We start from the raw sequence: 12345 nt of genomic DNA on the forward strand, positions 1-12345 counted from the left end.
TGTGGCCCATAAAGAAAGCAAAATATATGAATCAGAGTAACAGTAAAATGATTACAACTGTATATGAGGAATAAAATGAGCAATTTTAATGCATATTTTATAAATTGTAATGTAGGAATAAAATGAGCAATTTTAATGCACATTTTATCTGAAATTGTAATGTAGATATGCATAGTGAATATTCATGCCTGAGTGAATTACTTTTAAGATGAGAAAATTTCTCAAGTAAAGAAAACTTAAATATACAATTTATTTAAAATGTTCAACAAACCACTTAAAAATGTACAAGGATATACAGTAATAAATGTATAAAATGTGAGTTGATCATCTTTGGATTACCCCGGTAATACTCTATATCATCTACAAACTAATGTATTGTAATGGCATTCAAAGTTCTATGGCTTGTCTAGATAGTTTGTTATGAGATTCTGATGTCGATCATATGGAGGGATTTAAAACATGAAAGTTTATAAAAATCAATAAAAACACAAGTATATGTAGGTTGTAAAATAAAAGCATGACACATGATAAAATCATGTGATACATTAAAAATGCTTTTATGATTTATGTATGGTTCTGGACGGAATATACCTTTATACATCATTGTTTCATTCAGAGCAATAAATGCAGAAAATGTTTTCTTGTACCCTTCTTACTTATTCAACTAATATAAAAATAAAAGTCCTTTTTAATACTCAATTAGAAAAATCTGCTTTCATATAACAGTTGAAAGAGATTATTGTTATATTTACATTGATGTTTTGATATAAGCATTGATGGAATTGAAGTAGATTGCAGTTGTACAGGGGACTTTGATATGCCTGTTTGATTTGTGTGTGATATGGTCTGACCTCTATACAGTTTTAAACATGTTTAATGTCTGCTTCCTCCACATTCCGCGGCCCTGGCTCACCGGTTTTCCAGAATATCTCCACACACCTGACATGTCTACAGCACTTGGCAAACTGTTCCAGAATTTTCTGCAATATCTGAATTATTGGAGTACACACAAGTTTCGATGTAACACAACAATTCCAACAGAAAACACCTGTTGGCTGCATAAAGCCGTTGAACAAAACTGACAGTACAGGTTTCATGACATATTCACCGGTCGTCATGAAAATTCCAATAAATATGGGCTGGAAGACGTATTTAATAATGTACTTGAATAGTTCTACCACAAACAGGATGAAGAAACTGGTCACAATGCGTAGTGCTCCAAAAAACTCCTGCCAAATTCTCTGGAAAATACCCTCCAATCTGTAACAAAACAAGCATACTACAAAATGTATTTATTGATTTATTTATTACTTAATAAATAAAGAGAACCAGAAGTCTCTGTCGAGACTGAAGCTCTACTGGTTTGTACTTGTAGCAAAGGAAGAGAAAAGTACTTAAGCAGTTGGGAATTGAAACTTTACAACAGCAATAAATAGAATAATGATCATTGATAAGGTCTTCTTATGTTCTTAAGTGTTTACTACTTGTGTGCCAAGTTATATTGAAATCAGACCAAAATTGTAGGAGGAGTAGCATTTTGAAACAATTTCACAGAAATTTCTATTTTTAGTAACCACGGCAACACCGTTTATCAAAATTATAAAACGGTACACAGAATTATGTATCTTAGTGTAGTCTACCTGTGTGCCAAGTTATATTGAAATCAGACCAAAACTGTAGGAGGAGTCAGGAGTAGCATTTTGAAAGAATTTCACAGAAATTTCTATTTTTAGCAACCACGGCAACACCGTTTATCGAAATCAAAAACCGATATACAGAATTATGTATCTTAGTTTAGTCTACTTGTGTGCCAAGTTATATTGAAATCAGACCAAAACTGTAGGAGGAGTAGCATTTTGAAACAATTTTACAGAAATTTCTATTTTTAGTTACCACGGCAACACCGTTTATCGAAATCAAAAACCGATACACAAAATTATGTATCTTAGTGTAGTCTACTTGTGTGCAAAGTTATATTGAAATTAGACCAAAACTGTAGGAGGAGTAGCATTTTGAAAAATTGTTTACAGACAGACAGACAGCTAGACAGTCTACTTGTGTGCAAAGTTATATTGAAATTAGACCAAAACTGTAGGAGGAGTAGCATTTTGAAAAATTGTTTACAGACAGACAGACAGACGGACGGACGCCGGACGCATTACTATCGCATAAGCTCTTCTGGTCTCTGACCAGTAGAGCTAAAAACAAATAATTCAATTTCACTGTATAATTAGTATAGTGTGCCCTAGCTAATATCTGGTCTAAGATGTAAGCAGGGGCCATAAAACGTTGATGACCTGATCATCACTTGATCTCAGTCTCACTTTTACCAAAAATATTAGTCCAATGAAATTCTAGATATTCATGTTTACCTGTCTGCAATCTTGGGCATCAAAGCTTCTTCTTCTTCATTGTCCACCTCCAGGTATTGCACTGGTCCATGTCCAAAGTAGTAGGTCATACTGTTAACATACAATACATACCAAAGTAGTAGGTCATACTGTTAACATACAATACATACCAAAGTAGTAGGTCATACTGTTAACATACAATACATACCAAAGTAGTAGGTCATACTGCTAACATACAATACATACCAAAGTAGTAGGTCATACTGTTAACATATAAAACATACCAAAGTAGTATGTCATACTGTTAACATACAATACATACCAAAGTAGTAGGTCATACTGTTAACATATAAAACATACCAAAGTAGTATGTCATACTGTTAACATACAATACATACCAAAGTAGTAGGTCATACTGTTAACATACAATACATACCAAAGTAGTAGGTCATACTGTTAACATACAATACATACCAAAGTAGTAGGTCATACTGTTAACATACAATACATACCAAAGTAGTAGGTCATACTGCTAACATATAAAACATACCAAAGTAGTAGGTCATACTGTTAACATACAATACATACCAAAGTAGTAGGTCATACTGTTAACATATAAAACATACCAAAGTAGTATGTCATACTGTTAACATACAATACATACCAAAGTAGTAGGTCATACTGCTAACATATAAAACATACCAAAGTAGTAGGTCATACTGTTAACATATAAAACATACCAAAGTAGTATGTCATACTGTTAACATAGAAAACATACCAAAGTAGTAGGTCATACTGTTAACATAGAAAACATACCAAAGTAGTAGGTCATACTGCCAACATATAAAACATACCATTAAAGTAGTAGGTCATACTGCTAATATATAACATATCAAAGTAGTAAGTCATACTGCTAACATTAAACACATACCACAGCCAGACTGGCAACAGCAAAAGAACGTAACAGGAAATGAGAAAATGTATGGCCAGATCAGAATTGATCCTGCCACTTATGAGGTGCTCTACCAACTGAGCTATCCAGGCCAATATCCAATAACAAACTCATTATATCTTTTTTTTATTCTTTTTTTTAAAATTCATCTTTTCCCCATAAAATATTAAATTAACATTATTTTGAATTCTTTGATTATTTTAACTGCAATGGATACTGTAAGCTGTTTTAATATCAGTGTTAAAATTTCACAATTTCTCAAAAAGTACCAATCGCAATTCTTTTAATTTCAAGCTGTAAGAATTAATTTAGTTAAGTTTTTAAAAGGATTTCAACATCTTTAAAAACTAATGATAGCATTCACGATGGGTTTAATTTCAAGGAAAAATGAAAAATTGCGAACATAGTGAAATTAAAACCATTGTGAATATTTGCCAGTCTACAGTAACACACTAGCACTGTACACCATGACCTACCCTGCTTCCTCTTTGACAATGTAAGGTGGCGCCATGTTGGCTGGTTTGTAGTCGGAGAAGCTGATATCGTGGTCCTTGTCGGATGGGTGGCCCTGCTCTTTGACCTCGTCGTGGGGCTTAGCCTGGAACATGTTGTGTGGGGGAGGTTCCTGTCTCTGAACGGCTGCCCGGACCTGGGCCACGTCCACTGCATCGTAATGACCCTCATCCCGGTACGTAGGGACAGACTTACCCTCCTGTAATCAGGGTAGATTTCAGTTAATTAAGACTAATGATATCATAAACTGTAATAATAATATAATAGTAATTAATTAAAATATGAGATAATAATTATATACATGTTGGTAGTTTTTTCTGTGGCAGGGGATCACTAATTATTACAAAGAATGTTGAATAAATTGTCTCTTTCGTGTTTTTTTACAAATATACCCCGGTAATCCTTTACATGAGTGTATTCAATAAATGTTTAATAAATTCACATCATTTCAAAATTTGTCCATTGCTATCAGCACAGTCAAATAAGCTTTTGTCAAGACCGTTGGAGTTTAAGTTAGGGGAGTTAACTCTTTCTCAAATGTGTTGCATGGCTATTACCTTTTTTTTCTTTCCTTTATTGCTACGATTTGAGGATCTACCGAGCTTATTCCCAAAACTGGCCCAGCTTTTCCATGTGTTCTCAGATCTGTTGGTCAGTTGACCTTCATCTGCTTTAATATCTGCTCAAATTGACAAACAATTGAGAAATAATTTTTTAGCACTGTGAAATGCATGCTTCATTCAACAAAAAAAATTATAGATAATATCATTGTGAAGAAATGTGGAGTCAAATACAACATTGATAAGTTTATATAATGCCAGCTACTGGTGGCCTTCTGTCAAAATTTAATGCAGATCAAACATGATAAAACACTGTGCCTGTCTGCTGTTTCTACTGTCACCCTTTAAATACAGACCTCAAATGTATTTACATACTTTGTTTGAAAAATCTTTAGAAAATGGAGTCTCTCACTTCATATTTATTAAAACACTGAGTTGAGAGTACCACAGCATATATTTCTATGTAATATCTTTATGTTCATAAACTTCATATTATCAAAATCTTATCCCACATAAAGGGTGAGGGGGGATCATCACACACAGATGCCTATAAAACACATTAGAGGTTTTTTTCGCCTGTCAGAAAGGCATAAAAGTTGCAACAGTGGTACCCTACTGATAGCCTAATTGAGTCCATACCCACTGCTTGACTCTCCACCATAAGACTTACCAGGATCCAGTGTCCTAACGACAGTGTAATATTAGTCCCTACCCTCTGCTTGACTCTCCAACCTAAATCCAATCTGGAGCCTAGTTTATTTCCCTATCTTTGTTTGACTCTCTTGCTTGAGTCTAATCTAGTATCCTAAGGATAGCTTAATTCAGCCCCTACCCTTTTCTTGTCTCTCCAGTCTGAGTCTAATCTAGTGCCCTACTGATAGCCTAATCTAGTTCCCTACCCTCTGTCTGACTCTCCAGTCTGAGCCTGAGTGATTCAGCTTCCTGTTCCTTCTTTTTCTCTGTTTTAAACGTCTCTCTTAGCTCCCTCAGGGTCTTCTCATCTTCATCTGTATCATCCCAGGAACCTGTGCCTGATCAGGGGACATAATCAGTGAAAAATAAACTTATTCTATCATATTCCTATTTCTTCTGTCATCATCATCAATCACATATTGATGAGGTTGTAGAGTGAAAATATTTTTCACACACAGTTAACAAATCTACTGACATCCACTGAATTCTTATTTCCAGGTTATCTATATTAATACTGCTAGTTGAGAATAATTTCAAAAGTTCATCTTTGGATTTCGATGAGCTGTATTAAAATGACAGAGTTTAAGTTTGATAAAATTGTTATTGAATTTTTTTGTCTTACTCATTATGCTGTCTTGTTGTGATGCCGGGGTTTTCCCTTTTGTTGTGACATCATAAGTTGTTCCCTTTTTGTCTTTACCGGGAGGAGGCTCTGTTTTCTGGGGTGTAATGTTCCCTAAAATATTTAACAGAGCTACTTAAATATGGGTAATAAAAAGTCCAAAGGGTAACATCACTTAACTGACTTATATATAGCGCTCTAACTGAAAAAAAAGAATGAGGAAAGAAAATCCCTTATAGTGCTCACAATGCAGCAGACATTTTCTAAACTTGTAATAAAAAATGTTAAAATCTCTTAAAGTCTTTTGTTTGTCATAAAAAAATCTAGATTTGGACTTATTATTCATGAGAGTGTTCATGCACTTATTCCCAAGTGGGCAATGTTCTTGTTTGCTCCTGGGAAAAAGACCTGTGTTTTTATCCAGTTGAAAAAAAATCGGAAAATAAAATAATTTTTTCACTTTGAACTTTATAAATCTTGTGAACTCTCTCAGTGATAGAATGCTAGAGCATTGACTGTACCAGAAACAGCTGGTCTGAAGTTGTAAGGAGGTGGGCTTTCTTTTGACTTCTTCTGTGGTTGTTTACTGAGGAAATATAAAGAATATTTCGATCACATTTAATTCAAATAATTAGTCTCAAGTTGATATTAAGCTTCCTGTCTTTAATAATATATACGTAAAAAAAGGTTCTGAGTCAAAAACAAATAAATTCACATCGTCTTTTGTAAGGATTTCTTTCCATTTGTTTGTAATTGACTTACTCTTTTCTTACGACTTCTGCATAGGTGTAGTCCTCAGGAGTCTGATCTAAAAAAATAAAACGGCAATAGATAACTCAATACACATCATGATCTAAAACAATAAAACAGCAGAAGAAAACTCAATATACACATTCTGTGTAGTCATTCATTTTGCTATTCATAATTTCTCCATTCTTATCAAGCTATGAAAAAATTTACTATTCTGTTCTTTAATCATAATTTAATTATAATGACCCCCCTTCATGCCTTAAATCATATTTCTTGACTAAGTTCGGGTTAAAGGGGCCAATTTAAAAATTGCTTAAAACCTGAAGTTAGCAATACTTAAACAAAAACAGCCTTGGAAACAGATGTGATATATGACATACTGGCAGGGAGTGAGGTCCTCTCCTTCGGTTTGGGTCTCTCCACGATGGAATCCTGGTGACTAGCCTCCTCATCCTCAATCTCCGGGGGAACTGATCGCTTATCCCCCGTCTGTCGGGGAGAAGTAAAATCCAGAGTGCTGTCCCATTCAGAATCGGTTTCCTCATTGTCATTCATTTTAAGCCTAGAAATATAGATACTGTATCATCACTGTTATTCTTTAAGATAATATTTTTTGATTTGAGAAAAATATTGGTTCAAGGGGATTTGTTTTCAGGAATGGCAGACAAACATGATTCTTTACTGAATAAAGAGGTATTTAGGTCAAATCTGACTTTAATTTTGATTTGCAGATCAAATACACTAAACCAGTAAATGTCATATTTGTTTTAATGATGTTGGCCTTGTAATTAGAAGCAAGCTAAACGAATTACGGGTACTGGAAGGTTATGTTTACAAATACTGAGTAGATCTACATTGTATTTGCATGTTACATGCACATTCTTAATTAGTATTTAGTCTATTTACTTTAACTTCCAGTGCCCGTGAAACGAATTAAGGAGGCGAATGTTGGATTCCAAATTGTTTTCACATACTTTAGTGATAAAATATCTCAATTAACAGTGACAAGTGTGTACCTTTGTGTTTACATTCGGTACCCGTATCAAAATCTGCAGCAAGGTATTACACATTTCAAAACCTGTGTATTTCGGTTTCTGTTCTTTGTATCATTTGATTGAAAACATTGCAATGAAAAAAAAATTATCATTTGTTGATAAAAATGAAAGGAAGTTAAATTGTACCTGGCAATGTATCAAACCTCTTGTCGAGTCTTGTCAGAACTTGAGGCCAGTCGGGGGTTACCAATGTAAACTTCCGGTACAAAAAAGCTTTAAACTCATTTCAGGTGGTCCTACAATATCCGGATTATTTAAAAGGCTCTCGTTGGACATCATGATTATTTATTTATTTATCAAATTCCGTAGTTTTTAAATTTTAATAAGATAATCTTAAATAATTTTGTAATCGCTTCTGGCGATAGTAATTGTGAACTTTTTTTTTTTTTTTTTTTTTTTTTTTTTTAAAGAAAAATAAGTCGGGATCGTCATTCTTCAGAAAGTGAAAGAACAATGACAGATTCAGATTAAAAATATTACAAGCCTTAAAAGCGAGTTTTCCTGCTTTAGTGACGTCCTATGTTTTGATTGGTATCCAGTAGTAAGTGTTTTAAATATTTTCCTCTTTTGTATTAAGATTTTAGCAGAAAATTCAACATTCTTTCTTTTAAAGAGGTATTATAAGTTGCAGAGCCTCTTACAATAAACACGTGATTTAGCAATGTAGCTTAAATTACCTACGTAGCTTCATTTTTCTACCCAAGCAAACTTTTTTTTGCTACCAAATCAAACTTATTTCCTGAATTTTTATTTTTTTTTCTCTCATAGTCAAAAAAAATATCGACTTGTCAGGCAAAGATTCACACAAAATTAATGAATAGGTATTAAAAATATCAACACAAATCTCAAAAAAATGAAAGAATTTGTTTAAAAATCATAGATTTAGTTTAAAAAAATTGATAATATTTTCAAATGCAAGTTATTTAAATTAACATTAAAATGATGGAAAGACCTTCCTGATCTTGTGGTTTGTGATATTGATAATATTTTCAAATGCAATTATAAAGCACATCTTGTTTTTTTTAAAAAAAATCAGAATGTCCAGAACAGAATGAGTTATCAGAAGTTTTACACGAATCCCATCCACTCCAGCTCCCTGCTTTGTCAGCTGGCCTCGATGTGGAAAAATGATATAATGTGTGATGCTGTCATACGAGCCGGCACAGTCAACACAAAGGTAAGATAAACCCAAGTCAAATATTTAAAATTTATCCAGATTTACATCTTCATGCTTTTAAAAATCAGTTATGTACTATTTGCATGGCAAATAAAGTAATTTAGTAACTTTGTTTTTCAAATTCTCATCTAACTTACCCTTTTCTCAGGCTCATAGAGTGGTTATGATGGCAGCATGCCCTATGCTGCAGTCGATGGAGCATGCAGCATCAGGATCCCAGCTAGAGATTCGACTGTCCCCCGATATAAAGCAGCAGTCTGTACTGTCATTCCTACAGTACCTATACGAGGGCTTTATTATGATAACAGAGGACAACTACAGAGATATTGAGAAGATAGGGCGTCTCTTACAAGTGGACAGTGTTATCAAGTGCTGCGCTGATTTTTGTAAGAGTCTGGTGGACCAAGTTGGTACATTGTCCAGCAGAGACCAGTACCGCTATTCCTTCTGTGATATGATTGAGTTCCGTCATGTCCGCACCTCAGAATTACACAGAACCATGCCAGACACTCAGGTCAAAAGGTCACATGATCTGTCTCACAATTCGTATGTGAAGAAAACTAAAAGAAGACACAACAGCAGTCAGATGACAACCACCACAAGTAACTATGGCAACATATCTGACCAGTCAAAGAGTCTCCAGGTTGGAGATGTTCTACAGGACAGTTTAGAGCTGGTACAGACAGAGCCAGGAGATAGGGGAGGATCATGTCTGAGTGTAGGGGTGGGGGTGGTCAGTCACAGTGAACCTAATAAAGAGACCAGTGTCGTGACCCCCACGGAGGAGTGTTGCGACAGTGCTACTACATGTACTCAGCCTTCAGTGTCTTTATCCTCCTCTTCAGTGCATTCTAGAACACCAGTTTCCTCCTCAGCTAAAACTCCTGCTACCTCCACTGCAACACCAAACAGTAATGAGGAGACCCCTCCTCCAGATATCAGTGAACAAACTCTGGTGAGAGCTAGTGATCAGGAGTCGGAGTCCTGTGGTCCCAATAAATACACAGGATTAAAGTCACAAAGGTACGTGCAGTATATACAATAATAGAGAGAAAAGAATATGTACAATGTAGTTTATATGTCATACGTTGAATATAAGACCTGTGTACTACCAGGTAAATAAAATAATTGCAGGTCAGAGTCTGGGAATCAACTTGGTCTTGATCTGAGCATTGTTAAGGTGGAATCTGGGACTGTAGACCAAGAGAGACACCAACTATTGGAGCAAGAGCAGGTGGCTTCAGAGTACAGGGACACTGGTCAGCCACAGAGGTCAAAGTCATCAGAGATCATGGACACAGGTCAACAGCTTAACACTAGAAGGTCATCTGTCGAATCAGCTCAGAGAAAGTTAGACAGTGACACTTCACAGAATTTCAGGTGTAACTCTGGGATACAAAGGCATTCAGATAATCCGCCCCCCTCTACACAGGTGACTCACGATAACTACCTCCCGGAACAGCAGCTAGTGGTGGATCACAGAAACTATCCTCAGAGAATTAACCAACAAGGTCAGCGGGCAAGATTTAAAGCTACATTTAACAGAAAATGGAAACACATTCCTAGCATCTGTCAGCATCTTGGGGGAGGGATAGGGGATGGGGGGGAATGTTAGTACCATCAAACCAAAATTGTAGAACAAAAAACTTTTGCATATTAACAATCAAAGTCTACAAAGTCTAATTATGACTTCCAAAAGAACTTTAAAAAATATTTCTTTAGAATGTTTTTATGCTTTTTTAATTGCAATAATTTGGTTCTTGCATTTTATATGAAATGTATACACAATGAGTAGAACTTTGATATCCCTTCTTCTTCCTATTTTTAGGTAAACAGTCCAGGTCTCATGCAGTCTCCACAAATCCATACACCACCTTACCAGTAACCACCTCTCTCTTTCTACCTCCAATATCTGCATTATCCTCCCTCGTACCACCTCCCATCGCCCACCACCTAGTCACCACAAAACCACCGCCCTCGTGTCTAATTGACCTATCAGAGGACAGGAAGGAGAACGGTAGACATTCTGGGGATAGTCAGCCCCCCGCGGTCCACAAACTGATGTACATCCCCAACAGGAAGCCGTGTACCTGGTGTCAGATCAAGGGGGTGAAAACCAAGTCTGGGTGGTACTGCTACGCCAGCTATAAGTGCGACGTTTGTGACGTACCTCTGTGTAAACAGGGCCGAGTGTGCTTCCAGGAATACCACAGACACATAGGGATACCCGACTCAGAGACCATCAACCCTAACAGTGAAACCAACAGTCCTTTCTTCTTTGATTGTAACAAATAGGCTTGGTGAAATTTTGTGAAAATGTCAATTGTTTTTAAAGCAATATCAGTGGGTTTTACCTCAAATTATTATGCACAGATCATAGATTTGACAGGAATATTTTGTTAGAGATGAAAATGATCAGATTTTTCTTTACATAAATGTCATTTTATTTTTACCATATGCAGCTGGATAATAAGTACCTTTTTTAACTGTTATCTAGACAGGATCTTTATCAAACCTGTGGAATCAAAGTAAAAAAAAATGTCTGTTTGTCTGTAAAATTTCAAAATGCTTTTTATCCTTCAGTTTGATCATATTTTGTAAAACCAGACATAATTATATGTTTCACATTTTAATTTAAGATGACTGCTGTTGCCATTGTAACTATTCACATTCTATGATTAAGGGCTGTGAATCATGAATTAGGGAATATCACAGTGTTTCACAATATTTCAGAAAAAAATTACAATATATTATAATTAAGCAAGTGTTTACATCTCCTTGGTTCTACATATTGTTTTTTAAAAGGAAAATACAAGTTTTAGCTTTTTTCTTTCAAAAAGTCTGATTCATTTAGCTTTTGTACAAATTTCTTCCTAATAATCGCTATTATCAAAAAGTATCCAAAAAATGACATTTCATTTTATGTATCAGTGTTTTAAAGCAGCCTTCTTGCATCACCGTATATCAATGTACTGATGTTTTGTTACAATCCTAATCCATATCATGATATGTGTGTAAATTTAAACAATAAAATGCTTTCTTTGTTTGTTACAAGGGTTGATCCAAAAGTAATGTCACACTGTCCATATCTTTTTTATTTGGCGTCATGTTATCAAACACAGTATACCAAAAGATGCACAAATATAAATCTAATTAACATTGAAATTTTAATTTAATGATGTTTATTTGAATTTATTTAATAGATATTTAAAACAAAGAGCATAGGAGGTGTTGCCGCGTCACAACGTAACGTCACGTTTTAAAGTATATTTTTTTCTTAGAACGAAAAAAGACAAACACATTAAAACAGATTCTAAAAAAGCACCTAACCTCCCATTTTTTAAAAAGACACAATGCTCGTAATTTTCTAGTCTTTAATTGAAAATTAAATGACGGCATTAGCATTTTAGATCATAAAAATTGTTGTTTTACTCTGTTGAATTGAACAAAGGGATTTTCGAAATGAATAAAAAACGGCTTGACGAGTTGTAATGCATTTTTGCTTCAAAATATGGGAATCATCACAAGCGACAGTTACGTTAATTAATCAGACTTGCAGAATAAAGAATGTAAATAAGAGAAATCTTAATAGATGGTTTCAGCAATGTTTAGCAGGTTGTGGGTCACTGAATGATCAGCAGAGGACAAGAAGACCGAAAGATAGGAGATCGG

The 12345-nt window shown here is 34.9% G+C and overlaps 2 protein-coding genes across 2 annotated transcripts; one reads left to right on the forward strand and one right to left on the reverse strand.

Moving 5' to 3' along the window:
- Nucleotides 1-104: 104 nt before the first annotated feature.
- Nucleotides 105-7688, reverse strand: LOC134238262 (uncharacterized). Its single transcript, XM_062720383.1, has 10 exons — nt 7623-7688; nt 6822-7003; nt 6454-6499; nt 6213-6277; nt 5692-5805; nt 5276-5407; nt 4374-4495; nt 3780-4015; nt 2373-2462; nt 105-1260 (listed from the first exon to the last, which is right to left on the reverse strand). Exons 2-10 carry the CDS (start codon nt 6994-6996, stop codon nt 864-866), a joined length of 1377 nt encoding a protein of 458 aa, XP_062576367.1. The 5' UTR covers nt 6997-7003; nt 7623-7688; the 3' UTR covers nt 105-863.
- An 850-nt stretch (nt 7689-8538) lies between these two features.
- On the forward strand, nt 8539-11508 carry LOC134238263 (uncharacterized). Its single transcript, XM_062720384.1, has 4 exons — nt 8539-8673; nt 8822-9696; nt 9808-10184; nt 10502-11508. Exons 1-4 carry the CDS (start codon nt 8548-8550, stop codon nt 10966-10968), a joined length of 1845 nt encoding a protein of 614 aa, XP_062576368.1. The 5' UTR covers nt 8539-8547; the 3' UTR covers nt 10969-11508.
- The last annotated feature ends 837 nt before the right edge of the window (nt 11509-12345 follow it).

Source organism: Saccostrea cucullata, unplaced genomic scaffold (genome assembly GCF_032062105.1).
Source record: "Saccostrea cucullata isolate Sc308-1 unplaced genomic scaffold, CSIRO_AGI_Scuc_v1 ctg1059, whole genome shotgun sequence".
Classification (NCBI taxonomy): domain Eukaryota; kingdom Metazoa; phylum Mollusca; class Bivalvia; order Ostreida; family Ostreidae; genus Saccostrea; species Saccostrea cuccullata.

Coding starts and splice junctions, on each gene's coding strand:
- LOC134238262 (XM_062720383.1), bottom strand. CDS start 6,996: ATGAATGACAATGAGGAAACCGATTCTGAATGGGACAGCACTCTGGAT. Junction 2,463..3,779: donor ATTGTCAAAGAGGAAGCAGG/GTAGGTCATGGT, acceptor GTATGTTAACAG/TATGACCTACTACTTTGGAC. Junction 1,261..2,372: donor ATGCCCAAGATTGCAGACAG/GTAAACATGAAT, acceptor GTTTTGTTACAG/ATTGGAGGGTATTTTCCAGA.
- LOC134238263 (XM_062720384.1), top strand. CDS start 8,548: ATGAGTTATCAGAAGTTTTACACGAATCCCATCCACTCCAGCTCCCTG. Junction 8,674..8,821: donor CCGGCACAGTCAACACAAAG/GTAAGATAAACC, acceptor CCCTTTTCTCAG/GCTCATAGAGTGGTTATGAT. Junction 9,697..9,807: donor ACAGGATTAAAGTCACAAAG/GTACGTGCAGTA, acceptor AAATAATTGCAG/GTCAGAGTCTGGGAATCAAC.